The sequence below is a fragment of the Toxorhynchites rutilus genome, chromosome 2 (genome assembly GCF_029784135.1).
Source record: "Toxorhynchites rutilus septentrionalis strain SRP chromosome 2, ASM2978413v1, whole genome shotgun sequence".
Lineage (NCBI taxonomy): Eukaryota > Metazoa > Arthropoda > Insecta > Diptera > Culicidae > Toxorhynchites > Toxorhynchites rutilus.
The window spans coordinates 223,656,399-223,673,177 of record NC_073745.1 but is presented as its reverse complement, the minus strand read 5'-3'; the positions used below and the strand labels follow the sequence as shown (position 1 = coordinate 223,673,177).

The 16,779-nt window shown below is 39.4% G+C and overlaps 1 protein-coding gene across 5 annotated transcripts in view; it reads left to right on the top strand.

Moving 5' to 3' along the window:
- LOC129765255 (bestrophin-2) overlaps nucleotides 1-2,346 on the top strand; it is a 112,169-nt gene extending 109,823 nt beyond the window's left edge. For all 5 annotated transcript variants that reach the window (XM_055765365.1, XM_055765364.1, XM_055765363.1 and 2 more), the window contains exon 9: nucleotides 1,552-2,346. In XM_055765365.1, the coding sequence (XP_055621340.1) occupies nucleotides 1,552-1,997 (446 nt within the window). In that variant the 3' untranslated portion in view covers nucleotides 1,998-2,346. The remainder of the gene's footprint in view (nucleotides 1-1,551) is intronic.
- The last annotated feature ends 14,433 nt before the right edge of the window (nucleotides 2,347-16,779 follow it).

Here is a 16,779-nt window from a genome sequence, read left to right as displayed (position 1 = left end):
CATGTGTGAATTGGTGGAGACGTTGACGGAACGTAGACGTTCTTCTCCGTAACGTGCTATGTCAATCGCACAAAAAGCGTTGCCCCAGTCCTGGTGGTACTCGGGACGTAAAGCAGCAGCAGTATCACGATGGTCCTCCTGCGAGATAGTGGGGTTGGTCGCAGGCCTTGCAAGCCGCACCACTTAAAACGCCAAGCAACGAACGATACACTAGAAGATTTGAAAATTGTGAATCAGGCCATGTTGTAAAGACGTTAAGCCAAAATAAATAAAAAAGAAATAAATTTGACAATCTTGAATAGGACCCAATGTTTATGAAATTTGTCAGATATTTTTTGGTAAAATTGAAATCAATTCTGAAAACCTGAAAAACGAATTTACAAAAAAAAATCTACTATCAAAAAAATTGGAAAGATCGGAAAGAAAAGACCGATTTTCTTAATTTTGTTTGTGCACGAAGAAATCGGAGAGAAAAAGATTGATCTTCTAAATATCGATCCAATATCGCCCAATCCTATTTTGGTAGTGCCATTTTCACCTCTCCTGAGCAAAACATTCAATTTTCATATTGGTGTTCGATGAAGAGCAGTAAATAAATTTGCAAGTCCGTGGATGAAGGAAGCAATGTGACTATGTTTCAAATTCAGAATACCGATTGTGAGTACTCCTCGATTGAATGACAACGACAAAATAATGTATATAAAAACTTTCGGTAGTTCTAGTCTTAATATCGAATTTCTCTATTTCATTTATCTATTCTACGACAAAAATATAATTCTGTTCACTTTCCTTTTTTTTTAAGAGATCAAATATGTCAGTAATGTGACGAAATACATTGAATTAAGGAATGATTTGCTTTTTTTTATTTTTGTCGGTCGTCATTGTCCCGGCGCTTCGTTCTTGGGTATGTCAAATACAAATATGAAGACAAGAACCACCAGAACGTTTCAGGTTTGTTTATTGAATGGCAATGCGCACCGTCATTTCATTAATTAGCTTTTTTTATTTAACAACCAACGTATTCACTGGATATAATTTATATGGCAGAACAACGTTTGCTAGGCCAGCTAGTTGTTTAATAAGTAATATTCGCACCGCAAATCGAAGGGTAGTTTTGGAAACTGTTTAAATCGATGCAAAAAATATAAACAAATTGGTTATAATAAATTATCCTTGTACAGAATTTATTAAAGTTTTTAAAAGTGCCCTTCAATTTGGGATGCGATCATTATTTATTGAACAATTAATCATCAAAAACATTCAAACAACAATATGTTTATATTCAAGAGTCCTACAGGAACATTATAGGAACCAAATGAAAGCTAGTTGATAAGACTAATTGTATTTGCTATTGAATTACTGCACTAAGATAAAAATTTGTTCGTAAAATGTTTCAAAACTTGAGAGTTTAAGCTTTAAAATGATGTACATCAAATCTTTATCCGTTTATTCTATGTCCAAAAAATATTATTTTGTTTGTAATGAAAACAATCGGCAATTCGGGCAGCCCAATATAATCCGTTTTCTACATTTTCTCTTCCATCGAAACAGTCTCTCCATTCGCCAAAGACGGTGCCAATCTCGAGTTGGCATTGACCAACCCAGCATCGCTGGGAAAGCCGGCATCGCTCGGGGCCAACACCGTGATCGTCCTTCCAGCCACCAGCAGTACTGGTGGTAGTTCATCCGGAAGTGCCACCATCGATAGTACGGACAGTGGTGCACCAAACGCCATCGTCGCCGCCGCTGCGGTTTCCGACGCCATCCCAATATCGCTTACCTCGATACCACTTACCTTCACCGTGTCACCGGTCACCACAACGGCTGGCGTCAACACCGAAACCATAATTACCGAGTTGCCATGTGACGCCGGGGCCGAAATCGTGAGCACCGTGACGCACAGCAACGAGAGAAAGGCGCCCAATTCCGAAACGTCGTCGTCGGCCGCTTCCACGCTGAGCAAAAGGAAGCCCAAACACAGCGAGGTTTATGTGTGAACGTCTTTAGCAAAAAACCCGAACCATGATTCATACCTGCGGAGGTATATTTTCAAAAGAGGTGCCTTTTTATGTGCTGTGGTGACGCATGCATAGTGATAGGAATGTATACTTACAAACAGTATAACTGACCCACAACCCTGCAGTTGTGCAAACAATATGTAACAAATCCTGAAACTTGTTTTTTAAATAGCATTTTCCACGTGCTTTGCATAGGTTTTTAAAATTGTGTAAATAGAGATATTTTAACCGAAAGAAGTGAGTCGAATGTAATTTTATGCTGATTAGTTGGCACTAGAAAGACGACCGTCAAAAATAATAAATGACGAGGCTGTTTTAGTCATGAGAATTCATCTTATTGTAATTTCCGAAAGTTCCTATCAAATCTCATAGCTTCCATCGACATCTGCTCTCAAGTATTTGCTCAGTTGATGACGTAATTATAGGTAGGTTCATTAGTCTCCATACGCTTTTTAAACGCCTAATTTGAGTGTTAACTTTACGCAACCAGTCTTGGAGGACCAAGTGGTCATCTGCTGTCCTCTTTATATTAAGATTATCATTCAAACTGATTCAAAGCGTATTCACAATGTTGCGTTTAACTTAATCTCGGGGAAAACTTGAAATTCATTTCAATTCATTCAAATTACCGCCACCTCGTCAGTTGATTACAAGTCAGTCACCGATAAACTGAAAGAATATAATGTTCGGTATTTTACCCATGATATCGCTGCTGAGAAACCCTTAGAAGAAACCCAAACACTGCCACATGAAGAGCCGCTACGCCAAGTGTGGTAATAACTCGACATAACTCGAATGTTAATCACCGTGATCAGTTTTATCTCATCCACTTGATCAAGGAATCAACGACACTTGAGGAACTACTGAAAATCCGTACACTGCACCACACCGTCGTAGTATGGGAACGCTGTACACCGCGACGTTACAATGTGTGACAATTGATGCCTAGTCATGGAACCAAACACTGCCACATGAGGGGCCGCTGCGCCAAGTGTGGTAAAAATCAAAAGACCCCAGATTGTGCTGAGACCAAAACAAAGATCAAATAACTCAACTGCGAATAAGAACACTCAACCACAAGCCGATCCTGTCCAAAGCGTGTACAGTTCATCAAATTCTGGAATAATGCGGCTCATCGTATTGAAACGAAACCGATGCGAAATAACATCGCATTTGAGAAAAACAACTTCCCAGGGCTTTTGATATCAACGAGACCCATCCAGAATTTATCACCTCTCCCGCTTCCGTAACAACGTAGAACCGAAATCGATAGGACCGATCGCAACCGTACCACGCTTGGATTCCGGACATATGCACAGGTCGCTGCTGTTCTCCCAAAGGACAAACTATATCCAATTGGCGATAGTACTCGATTTACTCGACAAACAGAACCGCATATGTAAAACAAGTAACGAACAAAAGGTCGGTGTTAAGTAAGACCGAACCATGTGACATTTTTATGATTTCTAGAAAAACGAATTTGAAGTTTGGCGCTATAAGGGGTTTCCATTGTGCATTCAAAAAATAATTCGATGCCACATTCCTGCTGTACTCGTGATTTTCCAAATCTGAATAAAGTTTGCGAGATGCTATAACCTATAACCATCAATAACTAGGAAATTTTAATTTTGCGAATTGGTCCCTTCTGTCTTAACACCGACCAAATCACAGTCTTGCTATTGTCATTACCGTAACCTCCTCGCTCAGACTGCTTAACTTCAATGCTGTTCCAGTGGCGAATTAACAGCTGGAATTAATAGAATTTCTACGAAACCATGAAATCGACGTGCCTTCATCGCAGAAACATTAATTTCTCCTTGTAGGATCACACGTTCGTCAGGTTCGACCGCATCAAAGCTCGAAGGGGTGGTGTCGCCATAGCCATTCGCCAAGGTCTCCAGCAGTGTTGCCACACGTACAGATTTATTTGGAAAGGTACAAATTTTTCCGTTATTTTTGGTACAGGTTCTGTACGGTACAGGGTACAGAGTTTCGTCAAAAAGTACAGATTGGTACAGAGCTTTTTCGCCTGTGAAATTTCTTACTTAATAACATTTCAGCGCAGCTTTCATCCTAGCATCAACAGACTACAGTGGTCCAAATGATACAATTATCTAACTCTAATTAATTCTAAAAACCGTTGTTTCCATGTAACACGTAAAACGTTCAAATAAAACGCCGAAGAAACTGTGTTGAACGCACGCTGAAGGCTTGCTATTGCTGTGTACGTGCCATAATTCGTTCGCCGAAGTATGGTCCGCAGAGAATGAACTCTCCGCAACCGTCGAGGTGGTACGTTTACAGATTTTTAGAAAAAAAAAGTACAGATGAGAAAGAATTCGAACCCCTCTGGTACAGATTAAAATATGGGAATTGTTTTCTTCCGCTGATCTTCGAAATGAACGCAATCATCAATCAGTGCGGGGGACAAATGATTGTCTTGCGTTGCTTTCTTCAGAAATTCAAATGGCTTACGCCGAAAAAAAACAAATGGCTACAGTATTCTTGGACATAAAGGGGGCCTTTGATTCTGTTTCAATAGAGGTTTTGTCAGACAAATTACACTCTCGGGGTCTGCCGCCTCTATTGAATAATATGTTATACATTTGAACTTTTCTCACGGAGATTCGGCAGTAAGTCGGTTCTCTTACATGGGCCTCCACCAGGGCTCATGTCCAAGCCCCTTTTGTACAACTGCTATGTAAGCGACATCGACAATTGCCAATTGCCTTACACAAAATTGCAACCTAAGATAACTTGCAGATGATGGAGTGGTGTCTGTCGTAGGATCAAACGAATCCGACCTGCAAGGACCCTTACAAGATACTTTGAACAATTTTTCAACCTGGGCCATTGGGCCAGGGATCGACTTCTCCATGGAGAAAACAGAGATGGTGGTTTTTTCTAGGAAACATAGACCAGCAAAACCAAAGCTTCAACTATTGGGTAAACCGATCACTCATGCTATATCATTCAAGTATCTTGGGGTCTGGTTCGACTCCAAATGTACTTGGGGGGCCCATATTAGGTATCTGAGTAAAAAATGTCAACAAAGAATAAACTTTCTCCGTACAATTACCGGCACCTGGTGGGGAGCCCACCCCGAAGATCTTATAATGTTGTATCGAACAACTATTCTCTCAGTGATGGAGTATGGCAGTTTCTGTTTTCAATCAGCTGCCAAAACACACCTCATTAAACTCGAGCGAATTCAGTATCTTTGTCTCCGTATTGCGTTGGGATGTATGCCCTCAACGCATACCATGAGTCTCGAGGTTTTGGCAGGTGTACTCCCACTAAAACATCGCTTCAATTTATTATCTCTTCGGTTCCTCATCCGGTGTAAGGTTATGAACCGGTTATGATCGGAAATTTTGAGCAGCTCATCGAGTTGAATTTTCATTCTGGATTCATGAGCTCATATCATGAATTCGTCTCCATGCATGTTGATCCTTCTTCGTATACTCCCAACCGTATTTGTTTTCCTGACTACATCAATTCCTCTGTACATTTTGATCTGTTCATGAAGGAGAAAATCCATGGAATTCCAGATTATCATCAATCGGGGATCGTTCCTACGATCTTCAATGCAAAGTATGGGCGTATCAATTGTGATAATATGTACTTTACTGATGGGTCCACTATAAACGAGTCCACAGGATTTGGAGTGTTCAACGAATTTTTTAGCACCTCCCACAGTCTTCAGAATCCTTGCTCAGTGTATATTGCTGAATTGGCAGCAATACACTGGGCGCTGGACAGCGTCGCCTCACGACCTGTTGAACACTATTACATTGTAACGGATAGTCTTAGCTCTGTCGAAGCTATCCGTTCAGTGAGGCCGGAAAAGCACTCGCCGTACTTCCTTGAGAGAATACGAGAAATTTTGAGTGCTTTATCCAGACGCTGTAATGTCATCACATTTTGAAGGGACTCAACATTGCTCGATTCCGGGTAATGAGAGGGCTGACTCATTAGCAAAGGTGGGTGCGATTGAAGGCGATATTTTTCAGCGTCAAATCGCCTTCAATGAATTTTATGTTTTAGTCCGTAAAAATACCATCGCTAACTGGCAACGAAGATGGAACGAAGATGAATTGGGCCGGTGGTTTCACTCAATTATCCCTAAGGTTAGCCTCAAATCGTGGTTCAAAAGTCTAGACTTGAGTCGGGACTTTATTCGCACCTTCTCCCGACTCATGTCTAATCACTGTTCGTTAGACGCGCTACTTTTTCGTTTTAATCTTGCCAGAGCAATCTCTGCGTTTATGGCCACGGTCACCACGACATCGAACATGTTGTTTGGTCGTGCGAGTTATATCTTGTCGCCAGATCGAATTCAGGAAACTCCCTTCGGGCTCGAGAAAAGCAGCTCAATGTGCCGGTGAGAGATGTGTTGGCTCGGTTAGACCTTGATTACATGTCCCAAATATATGTTTTCCTTAAAGCTATCGATCTTCGAGTGTGAGTGTTCATACACCCTTTTCCCCTCCTTTTTGTCCTTCACGAGCTATCGCCTCCCATCCTACTAACATTAGAATAAGTTAAATTGTAAATACATATTAGATGTAAGGATAGTTTTAAGAATTGAGTGTGAAGTGTCAGTGTGAATGAGAATGTGAATGTGAATGTGAGTGTTAACACATCTCCTTACATCCCATCCTTTTTCTAATGAAAATGTGTCACCCTTCTAAACTCGAGTTGAACGCAAGTAATCGGTTTCCTATTTTATTAACCATAGAATTAGGGAAACATGTTAATGTATGCTAGTAGAAATATAGTGGAGAAAGTTTTGCTACTGGTAAGCGAAACCAAATCACATGCAAAATTCCAGAACGACATTTACTTTCATGGTGACTAAATTAACGAAATAATCTCTTTCTGTTAATCTCAACAACCTTGAAAAGAGTAGCACTGCTTCATTATAATCAAGATTAGCGCAAATGCATTCCTAGTTGAAAGCAGTTTTGCGACCGGCACGCGAGCCCAAATAAATTAATAACTTAATATAACTTATTGAATAACTTGGTATTCCCCAAAAAAATTTTTGGTGCACAACCCTGACACCTGCTTCACCATAGCGTCAGTTCAATGCATTGATGACAGAAAACAAACAATGTTAACTACTTGGAAAAAGGCTGAATATTTGCCTCAGCGGAGATTCATTACTAATACTCTAGCGTAAATATTTCCCTCCCGCTATCTTCCCTCCGTGTTTATATTTATCATTTCGACTGCATAATTTGCAACACAAAACAATCGGCAATCATAGTATGAGAAAATAGGCGATTGTTGCATCGTTACAGGGCCAATGCACACGGGAGCAGATACAAATGGGGTTTCAGCGTAGCGAAGATGCACTATTTTTACGTACGGCTTATGAAGCACGCACGTACGCATACAAATATCCATATACGATGGCTTGAATCAACTAAATATACACATACTTATCTCCGTTTTGCGCTCTGCTCAACAGAAGCCCTTTCTGTTAATATTGCCAGTCTACATTAGCTTAGCTATCATCCTTTGTGGAGAGAGTTTTCCTACCGTCATGCGAAACCAAATCACTGACAAAATTCCAGAACATTTATTTTCTTGGTGAGCTGACGATAGCCTAGCTTGATGATTCCCCACAAAATTGTGTAGCTCAGAACCTTAATGCAATGGCGTCAGTTTGTCAGTCGATTTCCCCACGAAGAATGAAAGTTTGCCTCAGCGAGATTCACAGTTTACATTCTAGACAAATATTCCCCTTCGTTCGTTTTCTTTTCCTATGTTCACTTTGTGGTATCCTGATTTAAGTGTGTAGTGTGTAGTGGGTTGACAGTTCTGGTGGGTTGGTATTTCTACATGGAATAAAGATGAATGTCGTTCTTTGTACATTTAATGGTTTTTTTTTATCCCATTTATTTATTTATCAGGCTCATTAGCATTTTATCTGTAACAGAGCCGGGTTTTTATCGTGTACATATACATATGTTTATGTTTCTATAAATTGTAAATTACACAGTAGAAGTAGTAGCCATTTAGGCGTTAGGTTTTCTGTTCCATTACATTATGGTAAATTACACTCTAGTAGCCATTCCGGCGTAAGGGTATTCTATCTGTTCTTCCATTGTTCAGCAGACCGGACAGCGGAGACAGTTGATATTGATCATTGTTGGGTTATTTATAGAACAGCAGCCCGATGTTTCTTGCAGAGCAGAGCAGTTGTATGGATGAATCGATCTTTGTTCCACCGTGGATCGATCTCCATAGCTGATGATGGTTGCGTGGACGTAGTTATTCTATAACAACACAAAGATGGTCAATTGAGGGCCCTGAGTTTGAACTCACGAACGATCGCTTAGTAAGCGAACGCGTAACCAAGTGACTACGAAGACCCCCGACATTTAATGGTGTTGTGCATAATTATTTACCGAGATGTCACATTGGCGATCCTGCCATACACGATTCGCTGTATGGCAGGTTGGATTTAGTCAAATTCTTGGACCGGTTAGTGTAAAAAAAAGAGAATTTTAAAACTTATTATTAATTTTGGAACTGGACGGAGAAACAGATGAAAGTAATGAGAAGGGTTCCCAAAAAAAAAAAAAAGATTCAAAATAGTTGATTTGGGTTAAGCCCAAGGCCAACTTATATATATAGATATATATAAAAAGTATCGCACCTAATATAATTGACGGTCAGAACAGTTGAGTCGGGTTAAGCCCAAGGCCAACTTACTTATAAAAAAAATATCGCATCTAATATAATTTACAGTCAAAACAGTTGAGTCGGGTTAAGCCCAAGGCCAACTTGTACTGAAATATAAATAACTAAATAAATATAATATAGTAAATATATATATAAATAAATAAATAAATAAATAGATAAATAAATAAATAAATAAATAAATAGATAAATAAATAAATAAATAAATGAATGAATAAATAAATAATATAAAACAATAAAAATTCATCGATTGCAATTCAAGGAACGGTTGAGTCGGGTAAAGCCCAAGACCAACGTATAGATAAAGTTTTGAGGCAATTCATAACTAGTAACATCAACGAGTTCATCAGTGTGATAAAGATAAAATATAATAAAATAGATAAAATGAATTACTCAAAGATGATGAATTGCAAACCGGTATTGAGTGGCTTGATAAGAAGGAGAAGTGGCCTGTATTTGTATTTGCGAGGAGATCTGTTGATGAAACGTGAGAAAATGGTCTTGCCGTCAACATTACGGGATCGAGCCCTCCGATTAGCTCACCGTAGCCATCCGGGCAGGTCAACTATGAAGAATTTTCTTAGACAAGGTTTATGGTGGCCAGGTATGGACAGGGAGACAGAGGAGTTTGTTCGCAGTTGCCCGGAATGTCAACTGCACGCCAAGTTCCCATTGAGATGACCGAACTTCCACAAAATCCATGGGACTATGTATCGAAGGACTTCGCTTCTGCATCGGATGTACTGAACTGGAAGGTTAGTCTTAACCGATAATTATTCCCGTTTTCTGGTCGCTGTGCCAGTGGATAGGACAGACACAGAAGCTGTGAAAAGAACACTAAGGAGTGTTTTTAACTGGGTAAGGTCTGGGGAATACGGTAGATACATAGCACCCCGTTGAATCCTACGGAAAACGGGCTTGTGGAGCGAAGCATGCAGGGCAGTAATAAAATCACGACGATCGTCAAACTAGGCAAGCTTAATTGGAAGGAAGCTCTTTCAGATTACGTAGCGGCATACAACTCTTGGCCTCACCACGTGACGAAGATTCCGCCGGCGGAGTTGTGTTGTCTGGCAGGACTGTGCGGAGTGTGCTACCAAATCTTCGAACTGATCAGAAACAATCGTTGGATGACGAGTTACGGGATCAAGATCGGAAGGCAAAATTCAACCGTAATTCAAGAGAGGACGATACTCGAAGAGCTCGACCTAAAGGAAAAGAAATCGGAGACACCGTATTGGTTGCCCACCAAAAAAGGGACATGGCTGATACTCCGTATAAAAATGCTTTTCAGAAAGTAATCAACATTCAGGGAGCTGGAGGGCAACGATTACCGATTTGACTACCGATAAAACTTACGATCGTAATGTGAAGTTTCTAAAGAAGTATGTGGAACATAAATCAAGCAATTCGGTGGACAAGGGTAATGTAAAAAAAACCAGATTTTTTTTTTGTTAAAAATAATTGATTTTTCCTAATGCATTTTTTTTGTTTCTCAATCTATATTATTTTTCAATCAGCCCCATTGAGGGAGGAAGATACTGACTCAACACAACAATCTGGCAGCCATTTTGACACAACACACGAATTGCCTAGGAAGGATCCCATAGAAGCCTGCTCGTCTGGAAGTGCATTGCCGGATGATGGAGAACCTTTCGCAAAGCGTCGTAACACACGGCAGATCAGAAGAGCTCAGAGATTTCTTAACGTAATCAAAAAAGCCGACGAATGAATATGATTCAATAGTGTTTTCTGTTATCATTAATTTCAATGTGAGGGGAGGATGTGGTATCCTGATTTGAGTGTGTAGTGTGTAGTGGGTTGACAGTTCTGGTGGGTTGGTATTTCTACATGGAATAAAGATGGATGTCGTTCTTTGTACATTTAATGGTGTTGTGCATAATTATTTACCGAGATATAACACACTTTACATCTTACGATTTCCCCTTCGTTGCTCGTCGATAAGTTGCTCATTATTAACAGCTCTGTTCGGGAAAGCACACAAATGGACAAAACAAATGTATGAGGAAATGAGAATGCTTCCAATTTTCATCAATTTAAACCATAAACAGACTATGGGATTGTAATGTATAGCATATCAAACAAATCTTAGGGAATTTCGATTCGTTTGGTATATGAATCGCCAAAATCCGTTCGCGGCAAAAATAGCTATTAACGTTAACTTTATTTCATAAAAACGTGGCCTGTTTTCTGATTTGGTACCTTTAATGAAAGACGTAGTTCTACGTCTAAAAAAAACATTAAGACCAGTAATGCTTTACTTCCTGATTTTTCAGGACTTTCCAGACTTTTTGGCACGTTCGCTCATATCCAAACAAAAACTCAAACACTCAAATGTGGAGCTGAAATCATGGCTGGGTAAGGACTGGGGAATACGGTTGATACATAGCACCCAGACTTTTTGGCACGTTCGCTCATATCCAAACAAAAACTCAAACACTCAAATGCCTGATTTTTCCTGATTTTTGTACTTTTTACTTTATCAGAATAAAGACTATCAGCAATAAATACAGTAGGATCCCTGCCGAAGTATCCCTGGTTTGAAATGAGGATTGTCATGATAGCTCTCCGGTCCGCACTTATATGCTTACATTAAATTCCATTTCATTCTTTATTTTTAGGAGGCTTTAAACTTTGCAGTTCATTCGCCTCTATTACATTAAATTAAATTCTCTTGGTACAAAGCTGTACCTAACCTTTTTCTCAGACATACTAACATAGTTGCAAATCGACTGAATTAGCTTTTCCAGGGTGAAAATCCCTTATTAATACCTCTACACACAAATGCTGTATAATTTCATGAAACCAGAATATCGATTAGGTGTGCCGTTGAGTTTCTTCGGTTTTACAACAAATGGCGTAACATGATTATTATTCCAGTGAATCAAATTTCCAGACATTTGATGGAAAGCTACTGTCATTGCGCGTCTTTTTCAGTATATATCAAAAAGTTGGAGCGTAAACAACATAGTTTTTTTCCCACTTCGAATATGTCGAATTTCGTACCAACGAGTGTTTTTGCGGGGAGTGTTACTTTATTACTTCAATATGAAGAAGAAAGTTGCGGAAAGATATCGCATTTTGGTGGAAGTTTATGGTGATCATGCTCCAACTGAGCGATCGACTGACAACTAACGTAGTTTGCACAATTTAAAAGCGGTAATTTTGACTTGGAAGACGAAGAACGTTCCGGACCGCCAAAAAAGTTTGAAGATGAAGAATTGGAGGCTTTACTCAGTCAAGATCCGTCACAAACGCAACAGGAGCTTGCAGATACACTTGGAGTAGCTCAGAAAACCTTATCCGATCGTTTAAAAGCAATGGGAATGATCCGATAGATAGGACATTGGGTGCCGTATGAATTGAAGCCACGAGACGTCGACTCTGCTCCAACGACATGAAAGAAAGGGTTTTTTTTGCATCGAATCGTTACAGGCGATGAAAAGTGGGTCCATTACGATAATCCTAAACGTCGAGCAACGTATGGATACCCCGGCCATGCATCAACATCGACGGCAGCGCGGAATATTCACGGCCAGAAGGTTGTGCTGTCTATTCGGTGGGATCAGCTGGGTGTGGTGTACTATGAGCTGCTAAAACGGAATGAAACCATTACGGGGGACCTCTATGCGTTTGAGCCGTGCACTGAAGGAAACACGGCCACAGTACGAGCGAAAACACAATCAAGTTATTTTGCAGCACGACAATGCTCGGCCGCATGTCGCGAAACCGGTCAAAACATACTTGGAAACGCTGGAATGGGAGTTCCTACCCTACCCGCCGTATTCTCCAGACATTGCTCCGTCCGATTACTACCTTTATCGAACGATGCGCAACATAGCCTGGTTGATCAGCCCTTCTTCAATTTTGATATAGTCAAAAATTGGATCGATTCGTGGTTAGCCGACAAACCGGCCGATTAGTTCCGCAAAGGTATCCGTGAATTGCTAGATGGGAAAAAGTTGTGACTAGCGATGGGCAATACTTTGAGTAATACATATGTAACCATTTTTGCAGAATAAAGCATTAATTTTTGAAAAAAAAACGAAGAAACTTACCGGAACTTCTAATGATTTAAATTTTAACGTATTGAGAATCTTCTGGAACGCGAAAGAAAGACCGATAAACTTGTATTAACCTAAGATAAGATCAGCCAATCTACCAAACTGAAATGAGAACAATGAAGTTTGACTTCTCGCACACCGAGTGGACAAATGTGGGCTCCCATTCCAATCATAAAATCTACCAAACTGAAATGAGAACAATGAAGTTTGACTTGCTCCCGTGGCCGAGTGGTTAGCGTCATAACTAACATGCCGGGTGTTCGGGTTCGATTCCCGTTCTGGTCGGGGGAATTTTTCGTCAAATAAATTTCCTCCGACTTGCACTGTGATCACGCGTATTCTAGAGCTTGCCACTCAGAATGCATTCAAGGCGTGTTATTTGGCATAGAAATCTCAACTAAGTACTAATAAAAATGACGCAAGTAATACTACGTTGAGACGGCGAAGTTCCTCTAGGAACGTTAGTGCCATTGAAGAAGAAGAAGAAGATCAGCCAATAGGGGGTCTTTTACGGACCAAATTTCTGTCAGTCGTTCTGATTTCTGATTGGCTGAATTTGATAAATTTCGTAAACAAAGCCGATTTTTTCAGTGTTGCCAATAAAAAAAAAATAGCGTTGTATTTTTATTGAATTTAGAAATGGTGAATTTAATGAATATTACGATATTTAGTTTAAAGGAAATGAGAAGGAATTATATGCAAGTTTATGTATGTAATTTGTCAATTTAGCTTCGTTAGGTCCCTAATGCGATTTCATATTTCGGATTATAATTTCCATTGCTAAGAAGAAATGGAAAGTCTCATCATTCACTATGCATATGGGAGAGTTGTTAACTCTAGCTCGTAAATATGAAAAAAGAGATGGTTGATACCATCCAGGTTGTGTTTTACTGACTACCAAATGTTACACTGCTGACATATTCTTTCCCGCTGACTTATTTTGATGATGTAAAGAGCTATATGGAACAACGAATTTCGTTCTGTTCTGTCGAGAAAAGTTTTCGCTTTATCGACGGTGTACTCATAGTCGAATTCAATATTCATGTCATCCACATTATCACTAAAATTAGAAGAAGCTGAAATTCTATATGATGTCGAGGCTGCTTCATTGTCCATCAATTTCTAGGCTGAAAATTCTTCTCGCTGCTTTGATAGCAAGTCTATCAATCCAATGTTTTCACGAATCAACGAGAAAAGATTCTCCGACAATCTTGGACGGGTTGTTATGGACATCATTATTATATTATAGATATTATATATTATAGACTTATTTTATCCTTTAAAACATATTTTTCAGTTTGCCTTATTGAAAATATGAAAAATCATTAAATTCGCACCAACCGAATGTTACGATTCATAAAAACAGAAATTTATAAAAATCGGAATTTTGTAATTTTTGGCAACTCTGGCATCTTCTTGTCATGGCTTCGTTTTTGTACGTCGAAGAAGAGTAAGAAGCCAGTTGTCTCATCTTGTCTTAGGTATTAACGCTTTATTAGAACGAAGGTGTTGACTGCGTGTCTCATCGTTTGTTTGCTGGACAACCTGAGTTGCTATCCAGTGTAACCAGAATAACCGATTGCTACTCCGATGACATAACGAGATTAAGTTCGAGGAACATTCCCTCTTAGGATGTGTATGTACGTGTAGCCGCAGAGTTACGAACACCCATACCACGAAATTTGACATTTGAATTGCATGTGCGTTTGTATTTCTTAGGATCGATTAACGTTTACTCGCAATCGAGTAACTCACAACGTCCAAATCCAGCTATATTGATGAAGGAATACGTTTCATAGTGTAAAATTACTCTTTTGGAATTCAAAGTAATAAGATTTTGCTCGTCAGTTTCAAAATAGAGTCAATTTTAATTGTGAAATTTTAGTAAATGTATCTATAATCGAATCAAATAACATCGGAATAAGAAAATGAATATGTTTTGTTTATTTGATGACAAATTCAAAGATTCAAACTTCAAGAATTAGTTAATGCGATAGGCTTCGTGCTCCATTAGGGCAACGCCAAACCTCATGTTTCTTTGGCAACACTATACATTATTTTCGAGGCTGACTGGGAGGTTCTGTCCCACTAGCTGAACAAACCGGATATTGCACCATAAGATCACCACAGGCTCAGGTCCCTGCAAAATTCTCTCCCCGAGGGCAAAAACTTCAACTCTATGGTCGGCGTAAAAAATACCTTAAATAGTTTTCAAAGAGAAAGTAAACGTATTCTGGGAGGGTAGAATTTCTAGGCTGCGAAAGATGACGAATGATTGGGAACCATCTCCGCCAATTAATATATGTCTGCCTATAAAAATAATCATCATGAACTTTTTGGACAACTCAACATGAGTTATCCTGATTTTCACCCTTATTCTAGTTTTCGAACGATTACAAAACGTTCGAAAGTATCCCTCATTCGTATCCTTGGTTTTGTACGAAGCAAATCCATTCATTCGAATATTCGAACATCGTTCGTTCGAAAGAATTACCCTATCCTCGTTTTCGTACGAACGTGTTTTTACATCGGTCAGTTAAACGCTACTTTTGAGTTGCGAATTAGATGAAGCGTAGAAGAAAATTCTTCTTCTTCTTCTTTTTGGCTTTAAGAGGCTTTAAACTTTCCGCCTCTAAGAATAAAATTTTTGAATCCTGTTGGAAACATTCAGAAGTTCTTTTAATAATACATGCAAAAAACACGTGGCAATTGTTTCTATTCGTGTTTTTAAAAAAGAACTCATAGGTATAAATGCCACACAGAAAAAAGGCGCAATTTTTATTATGAAGTCATTGTAATTAGGGCGAAGTCCCAAGTCGCCGAATCGAAACCTTCTTAAGAAACTCACGGAAAAATGGTTGTGTTCGCACGAACACCGTATATTTACCTCATGGAACAGCACCTGAAACATGAAACTGGCGTCCGACAATTAATGCAAGCTACAGTGGATCAACGTTTCGTCCAGATTTAATACCAGGCTGAAATCCCAGCTGGATCGTGTTTTCAATGGTAGGACAGGACTTTTGGAACGCATTTCGCTTGTCAGTGGCCAAAATGTTTTATAAGCACGTACGGATCGATTTTTTTTTCCACGCAATATGCTAATGTTGACCATCGTTGGATTCTCGCAATATATCATTGTGTTTTTCAATAACCGCATAGTGCATGGATTAATACAAACTGAACCTACCTTAATTTCCATACATTCATCGGATTCCGGCTCTATTTCACTTTCACTATCTTCACCACACATCGCAATCGTTTCATTGCCATAATTTTGCTCCATTAATTTTAATAGTCTGCTAATTTTGTAGACGACGACTTTATTGTTTACTGTATTTTGATAATTCAACTTCTCTAGATAGGTTTGAAATTACGAAACACATCAGGTAAAACCAACAGTGTCTACATTCGAATGTGTATTCGTTCAGCCAGGTTCGAACGAAACCAATGATACCTTCTCCGAACGCGTTCGAGTCAGAGCGTTCGTACGAAAGCAGATAAGGCCGTTAACAAGAATAAGAGCGTTTGATTTTCATTCTTCCTGATTTTTGAAAATTATGGTTGGCAACCCTGATTAAGCCCTTGCCCAACTATTCCAAACCTTTCTGGCGACTAGGGGCTGTTCACATACCACGTGGACAACTTTAGGGGGGGTAGAGAGTACGAAAATGTCCACGCTTGTCCACGGTGACGGGGGTGGGAGCTCAGATAATGTCCACGTGGACACGTTAAACAAAAGTCTTTTAAAAGCACATTCAGATCTGTTTTCAAAAATAAATGAAATCTGTTCTGCAGTTTTAAGAATGTTTGAACTTTTCGCCCATTTTGAGCACCCCATCCATAAAATGGTTATTTCAAATATTTTTCCATATCAGCGAACTTCTCCGCTCAAATATGTATTCTAGTGGAAACTCACATAAACGGTGAGCGATCAAGTTTCCATTGGAAGTAGAGGATCA